We start from the raw sequence: 18272 nt of genomic DNA on the forward strand, positions 1-18272 counted from the left end.
AATCCCAAATGTTTTTGGACTGAGCCTGCTGTCCACCCACTACCAACCCACCTGCACCCACTGTTCCCTTCCTACTATAATTTAAGTTAAACAAGAGGAAACAGTTTCACAACCATTTTACAATAATACAAGTACTAGTAAATTGTTTCATCAGTAACCAGAAAAGTGAACTTAATAATAGAACTAAAGACAAAATGTACATTGTTGATATTTAAATCTAGATAAGAAACATGAAACAGACAAACAAAATATTGTTCTAATGCTAAAATTAACGAATATTCCTTAAATTCTAACTGTAAACGTCACCTCATTTTTGAAAACTTTATACAGGAGGTCTTGCAGCCACTGCAAGTACTGGCAAACATCTGAAATTTTATTCTGATTGTAGGGCACTACTGGCAGCCCTATAATGCAGGACTTCTCAGCCATCTCGTTTGAGTACCTAAAAATGAAACAATAATTATAATAATGAAACTAATTATAATAACAATAATAATAATCATAATGATAATAATAATTGCCACTTGCTTCACAAAATAATTCACATGACTGAGATTTCCTCTTTTCAATCTATATTCATTGTAGGAGGAGTACTCATCTACCCTAACTAACCCTATATAATAATTAGAGTATTTCTTAATATTGGTTTGTTCTAGAAAATACCCATACCCTCCTTATGGAGGATTATTGGAAATTCCATGACTGGGAGGAGGAGGGTGACTGGGGACTAGGAGGGGGAGGGTGCACAAAATTTGTAAACTTTAAGGTAAAGTGTGAACCAAAAATAGAATTTTCAGAGGTGAGGAGGGGAACAAAATCCCTCCATAAGGGAGGGGGGAGTATACATATTTTCTGGAGCAATTCACTTAAGGATAGTTAAGATGTATAATTTACATTGTACCTGTGTGGAATATGAGAAGGAATAGCATCTTGAAGGGGCTGAAGTACAGGGAAGTACTGAATGAGGACTCTGGCAACAAGGATAATGTAATCCTCTCTCTGCTGTTTAAGCTCGGCTTTACTCAGAAGATAGCTTACATTCTCAAAATCCACAATGTTTGCCACAACTGGCTTTGAATCATCCAAATGGTTTGATGGAACTCTGTCGAATGTGATGTATTGAGCAATCCAATGCATGTCTGAGTTGCAATGATTGCAAAGAATAATATTTGCCAGAACTGGAAAATCAAAGTTGTCAAAGACAACCCTGATCTCTTTACCAGACTCCACCTACAACACAATAAATTAAAACAAGGTTACGTTAGGGCATGTGGAGACCAGTATTACAAGATTTCCTTTAGTTACTGGATAACAAGTTCTTACTCCTAAACTACAAAGAACATACCTTTGCTTTAATAACTGAGGTCAGATTAGACCCAAGGCTATCCATTATGTTGCGGAAGCTTTCCCTGGACAGTGTTATGCACGCTTTGTTCAATCTCTCAAAGATCTGTTGAAAAAAATATTAATATGAAATTTTCATTAATGGACAAGTTGGTAATTTGAATGCATCAGGATCTCATGCACCAAGCTTCATGTAAAAACACGTCTGTCAAGTACATGTATAATTATGAGGGAAAATAAAGTTTGAATGTTTTTTTTTTTTTTTTATGTCCCAATTTGTACAATCATCTAAGTATGATTAAAAACCTTAACTTTGCAAGTGAAATTGTTAGCATTTCTTTATGTTTAAATATGTTAACTGGCAAAAATCATTTCTGATATTAGTACACCACTCTGTTCAAAGTGTACTAACCCACTTTGTTTATTGTTTACCAAAATGGGAACTGCATTATTTTAAGACATGTTAATGGTAATGAAATTGTAAATATTGATGTCGAAAGTTCCAATTAAATTAACTTAAGGAACAAAATAGTAATATGTCTGTTGCCAAGAATGTAGCTACAGAAAGATGTAAGGTATTGTCTGACCCTTTTTGTTGCACTTCCAACACCCAGCAACACAGCATTCATCTTTTGTATAAGAGACAGCTCTCTGCATCTAACATTCATTAGAATTCCATATTGTGTGCAAAGAAGCATTATTTGTCTTCCATCGCTGCCTTTCAGTTGTGGCACAGCCATGGCAACCATGAAATCCAAAACATCTGGAGCACGCTCTTTCATTTCTGTAAGGATATTATTCCAGTGAAATTCCACCAGAGATCTGTGGTGTTCACTAGGGACAGGGTGAACTGAAGGCTGGGTACTTTTTCTGGCACATAGGTTGGAACACTGTTTATCAACCTCCTTCAGGAACACATTTTTCATGGCATTTCTCAGTGAAGATATACTCATAGCTGCCTCAGCAACTTCATAAGGACTAGCTAATTGGACAGCATCAGAAATGGCCTTGGTCTCTTCTGGAGATAAAACTTTTGTCCTAATAGAAAGCTTGAGATGACATGTCTTCATTAGATATATAACATAATAATATACAGATAGGTGTGCAGCTATCATTACATGCATACTCAACAGACTCATGCATTTTTCATAATCTCTGTAAATTAAAACAACAAACTAAATTGTTTCTAACACAGTTTTAATATATCAAACAACTCAACTTAACCATGCTCAGTGGCCAACCAATGTTATTGAAGAATTAGTACTTATTAGAAATTATTACAGGTTTATAGAGTTAATTATCAGAATTTGATTACTAATTAATTTACTAATCAATAGATAGATTCATTAATGAATTAAAAAACTCAACAAACCATCCTGTACTTACCAAATTAAGGTGGCAACATATCCAGGACTTCCCAGGACTTCGCATTGAGCTTACGCAATTATCATGATACTTAAAGTACAAAACTCAACATACTTACTCCAGCCATTTCCCTCTAGGATCTCTGCAGATCTTCATGAAATATTGGGTTCATTAGTAGTAGTAGGAGTAGTGGTAGTAAACTTTATTTAAGCTCCGATTGAAGAATATTAACAGGGAACACAACGTTAGAATTAACAGCTTTATTTGAACTCAGCGGTGCAATACAAAGTCACAACATTTGAAACACCATGCATTGATATCGCAACTTTAATTTACAAACCTCACAATTGCGAAGGCCAGAATTCGCCAGAATTTGCATTCCTTGACTTGGTTCTGGAGGTGGCCGAATTGATTTCGGCAGGATTCTAACCTTGCCAGCAGTGTAAGCTCCAGTGGCATTTCTTTTTGCGGGTTGATAAGGGAAAACCTCATTTGGATATCTTGTATCGCTGAGCTAGTTTTGCGTTCGACTCCCACTTTACCCCGCTTTGCCTCTTGTTCTTTGGCCGAAGAAGGACTTTCTTCCATCTTCTTTCCTCTCTTGTGCCTAACTGAGCTTTCTTGTTCATTTCGAGACCTCTGGCACAAGTCCTTAAACTCAGAAAATTGCCTCAGCCGCGTGTGACAATTTCTACAAATCTTTCGAGGAAGACCGTCGAAACACTTAAACCTGTTACATTCACTGCAATATTTAAAAGGTTCTCGCTCTAGGATTTAGGTCCAAACAAATCAACCGGATTGTTGACGAAACCGGAATTACAACATCTACAAACGTATTTTTGACCAAGAGGTTGAGGCAAAGGCTTTAGCGGTGTTTTGTCCGCCATATTCCCGCTCGAAGCGATCGTACCCAGAGCTTCCACATCAATCGCGCGCGGCTCTATTTGGAAATCTGGGGAAAAAATTATTCTTTTCCTAACTTCCGGTACATCTGCGCATGCTCTCTTTTTGGCCAATGAAATGTTGAGCTGAAATGCTGTATCCAAGAGGTCTTCGGTTTCCCGTTCCGCTGGACAAGGGTAACGAAGGCTCTAGGAACGAGATTGTACAACACACGGAATTCACAGAAGTTGTCGTCGTGAAAAGTTAGCATGGATTCCATGATTTCTGGGGCGATGAAATCATATACAAACGAACACACCGTTCGCGGTAGGCCAACACTAAAAGACATCAAGCGTTTTCGGAACGGGTCGGTCTGGAAGCCTTACGAGAGATCAATTTCCTAGCGAACATTTTGAGTGAATTTATCAAGAATCATGTTATACCAAAGGAGCCATCAACCGAGGCTATCAACTCTTCAACTTGATAAAAAGTATCTTCAGTAGCGTCATCGTATGATCGTGAACCAAGTAGAATCCCACCACGAACTCAAGAACGTCTGAGCAACAAGAGCAGAAAGGTTAGAGAATTTGTTTACGAATGTATGTGTTCGAGTACACCTAAGTAAAACGCTCTGAGAAATTTCGTTAAGTATAATAAAGATAAAATATCGAACTAAATGATATTTTCTCGTTATTTTCTTGTAACAGAGTTATGTGTCTTTACAAGAGTGAAACCCATGTAGCGAGTTATTGTACATTTAAGCTGAAAGAAACTATTGTACATGTATGTTGACCCTAACAAAACAATTCTTGGCTTGCACTGTCACGCAATCCTGACGCAATAAAAAATTTATTCGAAAACCACTTGGTAGATTAAATCAAGAAATTGTGATGTTATAGGAGATTAATAGAGATGACACTTCGCGAATTTTTAAGTCTGTACGTTTTCCCAAGCTCAGATATTCGTCGAAATATTTTGCACAAATTTACAGGGACCACTACCTCCGCGGTACGCCAACATTGCGGCCGGAAAATAGTGTCAACATCTCGAGCTATCTGTACTGAACAAACAAGCGTTTACATAAGCACTTTTCCTAGTACTTTAACTTCTGATTGAGCTAAAAATCACGAGATAAGTATATGTTTTTTTAACAAACGCGTTCGTAGGTTTCTGTCGCGCACCGCCATAACTCGGAAATTCAAAATGTCTCGCTTGCTTGAGAAACGCAAATAACAACGACAAAGGCTGATGAAAATAGACTGAAACGTTTGTAGGCTAATATAAAGACCTTGACTCTTTTCACGCCTTGAAGACCTGCAAACGAATAATAAACTATTAATCGATTCCAAGAAATGCAATCAAAAGCACAAGAGCTTAAGCAGATCGATTCGATTGAATTTCGTACAACTTCAAATGCAGAACATTTAGCTCAATTGCAGTATAGCTAGTGCTTCTCAGTATAACGACTGCCTGGGTACACGCAGCAGAGCGTCTAGTTACCTATTGTACAGTGCTTTCATTCTTTTAGTCGCTGTGATAGGTTTGCCACATCATCTCATGAATTTTGATGAGAATAAGAAACTTAATCAAATACAATAAATTTAATTTTCCCTCTTTGACAAACGTTTTCCATAGTTATTCCATAAAAGCAATAGACCACTCTTTCTGCGCGTTTACCGAAAAGTTCGTAAATCACTAGCCATTAGGCTAGGCGTTAGCCGGCAACATCCCGCGTAGTTTATTGCGCCGGTGAACCCGTAGAAAGAGTCGACTATTACTCAATTCTACTGTACTTTATAGACAATTACTAAATGCTGCTTTTCGTTTTGGTACTCTTGAGGAGTTTCTACTCTAAAATAATTGCGTCAGACGGAGGTATATCAACGCGGGCTTAGCAGCCAATTTACAGTCGATTGACTTTATTCGCTGACCTAATCAGGGACAGAACAGTTAAAAAGCTGTTCTATACATGTCCTCTGTTTCAAAGAAGAAAATCATCCCGTTTCAGTTCAGACGGGTGGTCAGGGAAAGGATGTCATGTTGTGAGATCGAAGAGCAGCTCAGGACAAACAGAATGCAGCTGCAATCATATGACTCACTTCGCTGTTTTATTCGACTATGGTGATGACTTTAAGGTAATATTTATAGAAATCACTTGGACGTTTTCACAATTATGTTATTTGTCTATGTGTGATCATGGTGATGTCAAATTATTAACGCTTACACTGTATTTTTTTTCTGCCGCCAATTTGTGAAACAGGTAACAAAAACAGACGATAAGGTATTGGAGATTCTCACATACGTGGGATTAACTCTCTCTATCACTGGAATAATTCTCACCGTTATTACTTATCTTCTACTCACGTAAGTAAGCTTAGTCTTTTAATAAAATCAGCAAAATAAATTATTATAATGATTAGAGAGGAAGCCACATCAGCCTTAGCTGGTTTTCATGCGAGCGCTCTATCCTGGTCAAATTGGAATTCGGAATGTTGGGTTTTGAGAAGGGAGGAAAAACGAAGTATTCTGAGAAAAACCCTCGGAGTAAGGAGAGAACCAACAATAAACTCAACCCTCACATGGCACCAGACCGGAATCAAACCCGGGCCACATTGGTGGGAGGCGAGCGCTCTCACCACTGCGCCATCCCTCCTCCCCTTTCTGTAAGTTTTCAGGTATAGATTATTATAGACTCGCCACACAAGAGTTCCATAGTTAAGGTATCGAGTGTGTCTTTGGTAGTGTTTTTGTTTTGTTATAATCAGTCCTTATATTTTGTTGCATGACTATGACTTTGGACAGCGATGTTCATCAGCCTCTATCTCAAATAAGAATGAGTCTTGCTGGGTCTCTCGGGTCTGGACAAATAATCTTCTTTGCCGGTATTGATGCCACAGATAACGAGGTAAGAGACCTCTCGAGGTTCAATGAGGACCTCCACATTAAGTAATCATCACCTTTCGTTGTAACGTAATCACAGGACTGCAGGGAATCCCATGCAAGTGTTCCATAAATGAGACACACTCGTGAAGCTCTATTAAGTTCCTTCTTGCGCCTCACCTTAATTTTCACCCTGTCTCACACAGTCAAAATGGTCAAAGGAGCTCAGTCACGGCATTTTGAGTTATTTTAACTACGTGCAAAATTACCTTTATATAGACTGAAGGAAACCTGAAAATAGTAGTTTAATGAGATAGAAAACCACTAATGAGAACACAACAAACCATAAAGGAACAAGGGTGGTTAAGGATGGAGTAGATTTACAAGAAAAACAACAAACAAAGAACTTAAAAAATTTAGGCCAGACTTTTCAAGACGCGCAAAACCATTACGTAGCTCGTTTAAATAGTGCATCCACAACTGACCGGAAATAAGCTTTGCTGTTATATATTTCATATTTTTTATGAATCCCGTTAAAAATTCTTTTAGATTCTACTAATGCAAAACATACTACGACTGATGGTCAGAGAAAAATCATGAAAGACACCTCAGAGTTCCCTACAAAACATGGAAAACCCGACTGTGATCTACATGTATGAGAAGATGGCCGCGTAGCTTAAATGGGGGGAGAGGGAAAACTTTTCTGGGGAAGTGACAACTTAATTACACATGCATTTTGTGCTTTACAGGCTGTCTGTGTCGCAGTAGCGGCCCTTATGCAGTATTTTCTGATGGCAGCTTTCTGTTGGATGCTCGTCGAGGGAATCTACCTTTACTTGTATGTTGTCAAAGTTTATAACATCAACAACAAGATGACCATCTATCATGTATTGTCATGGGGTATGTTGTGTACGATTTTCATTTGCCATTATTGTTGGGAACTAGTGCCCAGCTGCATTTAGTTCTAGCTGTATATTCTAGACACATCTCCCTGTTTCACTGCAGGTTTCCCCGCTGTCATGGTCGCCATTTCGCTGAGCGTTGCTGCAGGAAAAGGTGGAATCCAGACTTTTGTCAGTGACAAATAGTAAGAACTTATCTCTGTTTTTGTGATTATTTCCTCTTTTTTCCTCTCTTTAATCCATTTATCCGCCATAATCGGAATTTCATGAATCAATCCTGAATCCGCCATTTTAGGGTAACTGTTTGTAGCATTTTTGCAGTTGTTCACTTTATATTTCTTTTTTCGTCTGCCTGTTAGCTGCTGGATGTCTTCAGATAACCATCTGATCTGGATATTCGTCGCATTTGTAGCGTTGATCGAAGTTGTAAGTAAGAAGCCTATCCTGAAAGTACTATTTTGATTTCAATGTTAAAATTTTCGGTTTTGCGATTTTCCCCACCTCCGGGGAAGAGGTGGGGGTAGCGTTTGATGCAAACGACGGAAAAAGATTCAGTCGTTTCCTCCTTCAGTAAATATATTAATATATTAAAATTGATTTGAATTTGCCTAACAAAGACACAGTACCCCTTGTATATTTGTTTTGTAATATACTGTATTGCAATATACTACTGTACTTGGTTCAGCACTTCACCTTTTTGTGTTTAAGCCTTCGTTATTAAACTGCAATGGTATGTATGAGAACATTCCGCTCAGTCAAGACAAAAGTTTATCAGGAAATATCCACTACGAAGATATTTGCCTCATTAAACGAAGTACACGTTATTGAAGTTTCATTCACGACAAACCAGAGGCTGTTTCATAAGAAGCATTAAGGACATTTCCAATTGTTTGTTTGTTTGTTTGTTTGTTTGTTTGTTTGTTTATTCTCAAGCTTAACTTGCTGTTACTCGCGAGAGTCATCAAGGAAATGACCACAATGCAACCATCAAGAGAAAATCATATTGAGCAAATACGGTAGGAATTCGCTAATTTGAGAACGGGAAGAAAAATCTGCAGCCAAACTCATCACGCAGTCACGTGTGGACCATAATTGGAAGGCAAGACGAGAAGCCATATTGTCCATTTAAATGGCGGTTCCACAACAAACTGCGAGATGACTACTCGCCCCAGATTTTATCTCGTGGCCAAAGAATAAAAACATGTAGAGTTTATCTCAGTGAAACCGTGCCGACGAGATGTAGATATACCTTGAGTCACGCTCTTCACACAAGCCATGTGTAATATTGCCGTTTGATGACCTTTTCCCAACACTGTTGTTTCTTATCTTGCAGGCTTAGTATCAAAGCATGCGTGGTGTTTATTCCCCTGCTGGGGATCACGTGGTTGTTTGGTCTTCTGGCTCCGTTGCACACAGCTTTTGTCTACATTTTCACAATTCTCAACTCCATTCAGGTTTTTATTTTATTTTGCTTCTTATGTTGTTTCAGACATAAATTATCGCAAACGTCAGAGAATTTGATTACACTTTAAAGCTATTTTCCATTAAGATAGCGACGATGGAAAAAGGCAAGCAACGTGAGACCAATTTAAAACCCCATCCAAACTGAGAAAAATATTTTGTACCTTTATATTAATATTTTATATTTATGTTTTACATAGCAAGGCACGTTTCAATTGTTTTCTATAATTCGTTTTTACAGGGATTCTTGATTTTTCTCCTACACTGTGTGAGAAGCAATCAGGTAAGAGCAGCCTAATAACAATTAGTGAATCAATTGCTGGTTTTCATTGTCGCGCCACGAAAAAGTTTTGAAATGTTATAGAAGATTAATACGTAATTAACTTCTCCGATCCGAGTCTCAGGTCTTTGAGATATTTTATCGTCAAATTATCCGTCACAAAATTTCACTCAAATTTACTCCATATTTGTGTCCCTCGAATCGATGGTACAAATATGGAGGTCACTTCATCTTAATGAAGCGTTAGATATTCTTTTCAACGCATGTGATAGCCCTCTGCGGTCTTCTTGATGCCGTGTGGTGCAAAGAACTGAATTTTTAAAAAAATAAGAAAGCCATAACTTGTGAGGAAATCTACATTACGGATGTTGTATAGGCAGGTAATTTAAAAACTCTGGGTCGGGGAATTCTTGTTTTTAGAATCCGATGGCGTCATATGAAAATTATCAAACATTTTTACTTACGTTGCCATCTGTAATTTGATTGGTCAGAATTTCGGAGATGGCCTGTGAGTTGCCCTGTGTTTGTTTTATTTGAGAGGGGACGGGTGGGGGAGTGGCAAAGTGGTTCAGCTATGTTTTAATTTGGAACAAATATTCCACTCATCAGTCGCAGATCAGACTTGCCGTTTCATATTTTACTTCTTCTTCTTCTTCTTCTTCTTCTTCTTTTCTCTTAAATCTTCTACTGTACTTTATCTTCAGATTAGAGAGCGGTTCAAAAGAAAGATAAATGCGATTTTTCCAGCTGCAAACAATGAAAAACCTGCCAAGGAAAAGTCACGGGTTAATCAATGCGATGTCGGCGTTGTGAGAGAAATTGAGGTGAAGCCATGCGACAACAACAGCAAGCTCTGTACCGACAGTATATTTGAACTGAAGTAGCGCCGATAGATTAAAACTTTATTTGTACGTTACCTGCTTTTCTAGTATCCTAAAGTCACTTTAAGAATCAGATTTATCAAACATTAAGCGAGTTCAAACGTCCAGAAGTAATTTTTGTTGTGTTAAAGGTATTTTAGAGGGTTGTCAGCTTTGAAGCTACGAGGCATTGATTAACTGATTAAATAATTACGTGGCTGGCAACTATAGATTTACTATCACCTCTAAGACAAATAATTTGTTATGGTTTCTGAGGATTTGCTGTTGTTAGCTCCACTGCCAGTGATGTCTACCATCATGTATGCATCTTAGTCTGTCATGCATGACGTAATCTTGTAAAGTACTCAAAGTACGATGGTTATTAGAAAAGCAAGAATTTGTGACAAATTACCATGGCGTCTCGTGTGTTTAGTTCATAACATCAATGAGTTTTCAACAGGGCCAAAAGCAAGACAGGCGTCTGTGGTTGCTACGTTAACATTCAAGCTTTTTATTATTATTATTTAGAGAATCACACTGTGTGGAATACTATCGCAATACCATTTTCCATTGAATTGGCCTTGCCTCTCTCTCGTATTAAAACCGCCGACCGGGTGTTCTCCATTAGGTTTTGCTTTATGCTAGCAGCTTTTAATTGTGTCCGTTAATCTACTTCCATGTCGCCTTTACCTTTACCTTTAGCTAAATTCCTTTTGAAATATCTACAAATAGTGCCTTCGCGACGGCTGGTCTTATTTCTTGAATTAAATGGATAAGACTCCGTTTATTACGAACGTCTATTATGTTTATTCGATAGTTGTTGTCACCTTAAAACTGAATTACTCGTTTGATTATTTACCCATGCAGTCTGCACAACCGTCGCTTAATGTGAGTCACTATAGCAAGAGCATGTCGCGAATTATTCCTACGACTTGATTTCAGCTCGATGTCGAATAATTATGATTATTATTATCATGTTTTTAAACAACAAAGGAACCCTAGGACGTCAAACGAGAGAAACGTCCTCCCCCGAAACACATTTCTTTGTTTTAATATGATTTTCAATATCTCTGACTTAATTTGATAACCAAGCAAATAAGCTGACCACAACATGCTCATTGTGTTAAAAATTTCACCACAAGAAAACGCTTTTGTCAGTTCTTGGTTTCCTCCATATCATATGCATTTTGTTTCGTGTTAAGTTATTTTACATTCATCATTAAATGCTGGTCGTAATATTTCAAACAGCACTTATTCACCGAATTCTGTTTATATAATATAGATGATGCTGTTCATCGCCAACAGTTTTGCTGTCATGTATTTGAATGGTTTTCATTGAGCTATTTTGACACACCGGCAGCTTATTTTCGTCAATACAAGTGACTTTAAGGGGAACACTGATAAAGAAGTCGATATATAAATCAAATGAGGAATTCTAAAGTAACGTTCGTCAAGAATTTTAATGAAAGAATTCTTATCTTCTCTATGATGAAAAAGAGATGATTACAACCGACTTTGGCAATGAAGTCTGTATCGTAGTTTAATGGCAAAGCATCTGTCTAGTATACGGTCTTTGACGCCCGCGCACTGGTTCAATTGCAAATGTTGTCATGGCAGTGGAACAATATGACAATCTTCTGTCATGGGAGTTGAGTTAATAACCATTCTAACTATTAAGACAAAAATCTCAGGTATGATGGATGATTAATATACAGGCAAACCTCTATTAAGCGGACCCCATATTAAGCGGACACCCTCTATTAAGCGGACAGCAGTGCAAGTCCCATTTTTCTTTTCCCACATTTACTGTAAAAAATACCTATATTCAACGGACACCTCTATTAAGAGGACGCGGACACCTTAAACCTGTTTTTTATGGTCATTTCTATTGTTAGAAACCTGTATCAAATGGATACTGCAAAAACAATGCATGGTTTTTTTGTCCACTTTAAGTAGATCGGTCATTTAAGTTTGCCAACAAACTGATCTGTCACAGAAATGCAATATTTTGTTATTCGGGAACCTGTTTTCAGCGGACACCCTGTATTAAGCGGACACTAGCAAGAGTCCCAAGGCTGTCCACTTAAGAGCAGCTTCGCCTAAATATCAACTAGACTTGGAAATAGCGAAAAAATCGAATTTCTTCAAACTCGCCCAGAATGAAGCCCTACGGGCACTAGTTACAAAAATATCGTTTTAAGTTCGATAAATCAAAAATTATTTTTTTCTGCAATTTTTTCGTTTCGATGCCCCAAATCGGCCAAAATCCATCGAAAATGAGCGGCATATTCAGAGGCTCGTAAACTCAAAAGCAAAAATCTTCATTACAAACTGATTGCACGTCGTATTTGTATTTCCTTTCTTGTCTATTTAGAGCTAAATAGATCGTGATTTGATTAGAACTTAAATATTTGACGAATTTTTTAAGTTAACGACCCAAGACAGCTTTACAAGAGGTCTACATTTAGCCTATTTTCAAATGCTAAAAAGGCGTTCTGGTACACGGCTTTTCCCGAAATGACTAGTTTGGTCTGAAAGAGCATTGTTTCTTCTTCAAATTACTGAAATAAAATTTTTGGGTAAATAAAATCGTGAGCGCTGAGATAGCGAACTAAATGCAGCACTTCGTCCTGAAAACGTGACCTTTGACCCAAGCGTAACGAAACCAATTACTGTAAGAAAACCCGGAAGAAAAGCAAACGTTCCGTTATTTTAAAACAATTTCTAGTGATATCTCTCCGAAACCATGATTGCAAGAAACTATTTCCAGATATGAAATCTTGCAGGGTCAAAGACGGAGCTAAAGGGCGCATTTTGACACAATAACTTTGTTTGCTGAGAATTGAATTGCAGTCAATTCCAGTGAAATTTGCAAACTTGACGTATGTTAGCCGATACTAACCTGAATATTTATATTAATAGAAGAGTCGTCTTCTTGGATTAACCTTCAAAAGAGGCTGGACCCAGATTTGGAAACCTCTAAAAGAAGAAATGTTTAATATTCCGTGACCTACCCGATGCTATAGATTCCATGCACATGCCAACCGCATGTTTGTCGTAAAACCAACTGAACTCCACTGACAGTTTCCATGGGCAACCCCAAAATAAACAATCCCCAAAAATGTAAAGTGAAATTGGCTGTCTTCATGAACAGTTAGAAGCTAGAGTCAAGTTCTATTGCCTTTAAAAAGTGCTTGATTTTATTTGTTTGCGTCGACTTTGTTCACTACTCTAACGTTCGAAAGCCATGAAGACAGCCAATTTCACTTTACATTTTTGGGGATTGTTTATTTTGGGGTTGCCCATGGAAACTGTCAGTGGAGTTCAGTTGGTTTTACGACAAACATGCGGTTGGCATGTGCATGGAATCTATAGCATCGGGTAGGTCACGGAATATTAAACATTTCTTCTTTTAGAGGTTTCCAAATCTGGGTCCAGCCTCTTTTGAAGGTTAATCCAAGAAGACGACTCTTCTATTAATATAAATATTCAGGTATCGGCTAACATACGTCAAGTTTGCAAATTTCACTGGAATTGACTGCAATTCAATTCTCAGCAAACAAAGTTATTGTGTCAAAATGCGCCCTTTAGCTCCGTCTTTGACCCTGCAAGATTTCATATCTGGAAATAGTTTCTTGCAATCATGGTTTCGGAGAGATATCACTAGAAATTGTTTCAAAATAACGGAACGTTTGCTTTTCTTCCGGGTTTTCTTACAGTAATTGGTTTCGTTACGCTTGGGTCAAAGGTCACGTTTACAGGACGAAGTGCTGCATTTAGTTCGCTATCTCAGCGCTCACGATTTTATTTACCCAAAAATTTTATTTCAGTAATTTGAAGAAGAAACAATGCTCTTTCAGACCAAACTAGTCATTTCGGGAAAAGCCGTGTACCAGAACGCCTTTTTAGCATTTGAAAATAGGCTTAATGTAGACCTCTCGTAAAGCTGTCTTGGGTCGTTAACTTAAAAAATTCGTCAAATATTTAAGTTCTAATCAAATCACGATCTATTTAGCTCTAAATAGACAAGAAAGGAAATACAAATACGACGTGCAATCAGTTTGTAATGAAGATTTTTGCTTTTGAGTTTACGAGCCTCTGAATATGCCGCTCATTTTCGATAGATTTTGGCCGATTTGGGGCATCGAAACGAAAAAATTGCAGAAAAAAATAATTTTTGATTTATCGAACTTAAAACGATATTTTTGTAACTAGTGCCCGTAGGGCTTCATTCTGGGCGAGTTTGAAGAAATTCGATTTTTTCGCTATTTCCAAGTCTAGTTGATATTTAGGCGAAGCTGCTCTTAATACAGGTTTAACTGTATAAACAGCCTGGCCAAGATCTATATTTATTCCATTATTCAAGAAAAGTTTTCATCCAAATTTATAGAGCTTTGTATTGGGGACGCCGTGCTGGTGTCTCTTGGAAGGGCATCGGTATGGCGGTCGTGAAGTAACAGAAACATTTGTTAATACATACTCAAATTCTTTTTGATCTTAAAGACCACAGTGTTCCAGAACCCATAACTATTTATCCTCTGAACGGCGATTATACAACAATGGAAAAAGATGGTCGACAACCTCCGGGTAACCCTGGTAACAGTGTGTCTCTAGCAGATGGACCAGATGGCAAGGCCAATGGCTCTTATCAGTTCCACGGCAAAAAAGACAGCTACATTGAATTTCCCAACAATGCGGGAGGTTTGGACGCACAACACTCTATCACAATGTTATGTTGGGTGTATATCTCAAAGTCAATTTTCTCGGGTCCTCTGTTCATCTATTACAATAAAACCAATAGTGACAATTTTTTTGGTATGGTTATTAGTAACGCCAAGCTGGCTGCGTATTTCAAAGGAAAAGCCTTACTAGACATACAATCAGAAACACTGGGAACAAATCATTGGCATTATGTTGGAGCGTCGTACAATCATAAGACGAACGGACTAAGTCTGTGGATAAACGGAACAATAGTCGCGCAAAGGGAATTCGCCACTGAATGGACTCGTGCTACTGGATATAGGGCCGTAAGAATGGGCGCCATATTCCTCAAAAGGTGGCAAAAGACCTTGAAATTTAAGGGGCGAATTTCAGCCATGCAGGTTTATAACTTCTCTTTGACTGAACAACAGATCGAGGCCGTGAAATACGTTTCAGGTCGAGGTAAGAATATAAGTTGTAAAGTTAGTGTATATTAACGAACTTAATTAGCACATTCAATTGAAAATCAAACTTATTCTACCTTTTGCTTTAATAGCCAAAGTGACCAATAGATATGTTAGCATGACCATATTCAAGAAAAAAAAATGTTCAACGACAATACCTAGTGGAAGCTATTCAAGTCTTTTAATACTTATTCCTCTGGTATATTAAAGTAACACCAATACATGAAAAAAAAAAAAAAAAGAAATTGGTTGCTATTTACAAAAATAACTGAGGTACCACGCGTGCTCCCATTGGTCGATAGGTGTGTTTACATCTATGAGAAATAAGAGTATGGAAACGCGACTGTGACATTTTAGATTCTTAGTGCTTTTTCTGTGTCTACATAAACCGTTTTTAACACATGGAGTTTTAGAGAAATCTCGAAAGTTAAGCTAACCCTCGACTGCGACTCAAGTTTGCATCACTGTCTGAAATTCTCAGAACCACCACCCCCACTCCCAGCCCCGTCGTGTTTAGATGCGGCTACGTAAACACGGAAAAAAGTGCTCTATTGCTTAAAAGGAAACCGTGTTTGTAACTTAATTGAAACTGTACGTGGTTTTACTGAATTTAAACCCGTATATCACCTGATTCTAACTAGTTTCATGAGAGACAAAAAGTTTGAGATTTATTGCTTGAATACTTTTGAAAAGTCGGGCAAAAGAAATTTGCCACTGGCAGGACTCTTGCTACAGGATATAGAGCCGTAAGAATGGGCACCGTATTCCTTAGAAGTTGGAACAGGCTCCTCACATTTAAGGGGCGAATTCTCGCCATGCAGGTTTATAAAGTCTCTTTGACTAAGCAACAGATCGAGACCGTGAAATACGTTTCAGGTCAAGGTAGGAATATAAGTTGTAAATATAGTGAATATGCAATCGCTTTTTCGCTTTTTATCCCGTAAAATAATATTCGACCGCTTCACCGCACATTAGATAGCTGTGTGCAGTCACTTAATAGAGACATTTTAAGATGCCTAACGAAACTAGCGCAATATATTTAAAATGAAACATATGCTACAGTGCCAATTAATTTAATAGTCAAAGGGAACAATAGTAATGTATTCCAGTATAACATTCAGCGTAAATTTTATATGGTGGCTACTCAAGTCTCCCAATATTTATTCTCATTAGCAATTTCAACGGCATCATCGTCAATTACATCATCGTCATCGTCATCGTCAACGTCATCGTCATCAACAGCATTGTCGTCATCTGCAGTAGTATCTTTGCCATTATTACCATTACTGTCCTCGTCATTAGCCACAGCTTCGGTTGCCACAGAATCTTTACAGTCAGTATCATCATCATCATCATCATCATCATCATCACCATCATTGCCATCATCATTATCACCAGCATCACCAGCATCACCAGCATCACCGATACTGTCATCATCATTACCGTCATCATCACTACCACCACTACCACCACTACCACTACCATTATCATCATCATCATCATCATTATCATCATCATCATCATCATCATCATCAGCTTTATCAAATCTATCAACAACAAGCACGGCAGCAACGATGCTAACCGAAGCAACTGCAGCATCTTTACCAATGGCAACATCATCTTTACCACTGTCAACAACAACATCGCCCATGCTATCCCCAGAAGAGCCAGAAGAGCTAGTAAGTATTGTGAAGCTGTTAGTGAAAAAGTTGTCCGTCGTCAGTCAACTTCTTTATGGAGTCAAGAAGTTATCTAAAGTATGTACAATTTTCTGCACAAGAAAATGAGATCGTCAGCTAGTTAACCCAATAACTGTGAAAATTAAATTTTAAAATTAATGTCGTTATCCGTTTTACATTAAAAAGGAAATGAAATTTATTTAAAGTTTACGTTTTACCTGTGATAGTCGTTTGAAATGCCGGAAATATTTCCTTCTGCTTTATTTTTGCTTAAGTAAAATCAACCTAGACTTTTCATGGAGACAACTTTTACTTTTTTTTCCTAGACGAGACAATTCCTTTTGCAGTTGGACACAATCGATGTGCGAGAAAGTACTTCTCTACAGGTATCTAGTTTGTTAACTATCCTATCAAGCAAAATATACATATAAACGTAAATAAAATTATGAACTATATAATCTGTGTTAATTAAGTGCACATGGCCTGCTGACTTCTCATTATGAGACAATTAAAAATAGTTCAGAATATTCTTTCCCTGTGTATTTCAGGAGGCTGTCAGTTTGTTCGAGAACATCACCGAACAATACAAAGAAATTTACAACAGTCAAGCAACAGCAGAACAAGAACAACGGAAGGAGCTTATCTTTCAGGCGGCAGTCGCCTTTGAGGAATTTCTCCAACGTTATGTCTATTATTACCTGAATATATCAAAGCCTGAAATAAATTACACAAACAGCAAACTCAGTGAGTGGACTGAGAAATATAATTGTGCATGCTTATGCAATCCTTATATAATGTCTTTGAGTCATACAACAAAATGGAAGCCATAGGTTTTTAATTCTCTCTAGTAACTCCTCAATTTAGGCATTACAAGAAGTGTCCTCCTTTTTTACTATTTTATAAGGTCGGACGGCTGTTACACTCATGAAACTTAACTGCTTTATTAAAGCGATTCAAAAAAAAATTAGTACTGCTATGTAGTACATTTATATTAAAGAAAATACTCGATAACCGATCAGACTCTGGCAAAAATCGTGGGCTGTAATATGACAACCTGCACAAAAACTTTAGAGATTAACTGATATCCATTTTCTGTCTTCTTACTCCACAGTTCTTCGTATTCAGAGAGTCTCCCATCAAAATGCGAGCGACTTTCATCTCGAGGGACAAAGAAGACAAAACGCCATCAAAGTTCCGTCACTTAACTTTGAAAACAATGGTTTGTGTAAACAAAGTTTTGGATGATAAATGCAATGTGATTTTTCAAACCTCATTGTCTTTCAAAAGTACAAACTCTTGTACCTTCCATTTTAGTTCACGATAATTTTTATTGGTAAACCCCAATCGCTTTTTGATTTCGCTATGTCATACTGTATCTTGATTGGCTATCTGGCTTGCTCCAGCCGCAAAATATACCTAGTAATGACATTTCGTAACATTCTTGAAATCTAATC

General features: G+C 37.7%; 2 protein-coding genes across 2 annotated transcripts in view; both read left to right on the forward strand.

Annotated features, from left to right (window-relative positions):
* Positions 1-10301, forward strand: part of LOC145494119 (adhesion G protein-coupled receptor L4-like) — a 21236-nt gene extending 10935 nt beyond the window's left edge. The window contains exons 7-16 of the mRNA XM_081473586.1: positions 5600-5726; positions 5852-5955; positions 6394-6496; positions 7221-7371; positions 7477-7558; positions 7733-7799; positions 8307-8389; positions 8707-8827; positions 9076-9117; positions 9819-10301. Of these exons, the coding sequence (XP_081329712.1) occupies positions 5600-5726; positions 5852-5955; positions 6394-6496; positions 7221-7371; positions 7477-7558; positions 7733-7799; positions 8307-8389; positions 8707-8827; positions 9076-9117; positions 9819-9998 (1060 nt within the window). The 3' untranslated portion in view covers positions 9999-10301. The remainder of the gene's footprint in view (positions 1-5599; positions 5727-5851; positions 5956-6393; positions 6497-7220; positions 7372-7476; positions 7559-7732; positions 7800-8306; positions 8390-8706; positions 8828-9075; positions 9118-9818) is intronic.
* Positions 10302-11691: 1390 nt separating this feature from the next.
* On the forward strand, positions 11692-15186 carry LOC145494483 (uncharacterized). The gene is made up of 2 exons (XM_081473953.1): positions 11692-12051; positions 14273-15186. The coding sequence occupies exon 2, from the start codon at positions 14534-14536 to the stop codon at positions 15170-15172; it is 639 nt and encodes a 212-aa protein (XP_081330079.1). The 5' UTR covers positions 11692-12051; positions 14273-14533; the 3' UTR covers positions 15173-15186.
* The last annotated feature ends 3086 nt before the right edge of the window (positions 15187-18272 follow it).

The sequence above is a fragment of the Orbicella franksi genome, chromosome 8 (genome assembly GCF_964199315.1).
Source record: "Orbicella franksi chromosome 8, jaOrbFran1.1, whole genome shotgun sequence".
Taxonomy (NCBI): domain Eukaryota; kingdom Metazoa; phylum Cnidaria; class Anthozoa; order Scleractinia; family Merulinidae; genus Orbicella; species Orbicella franksi.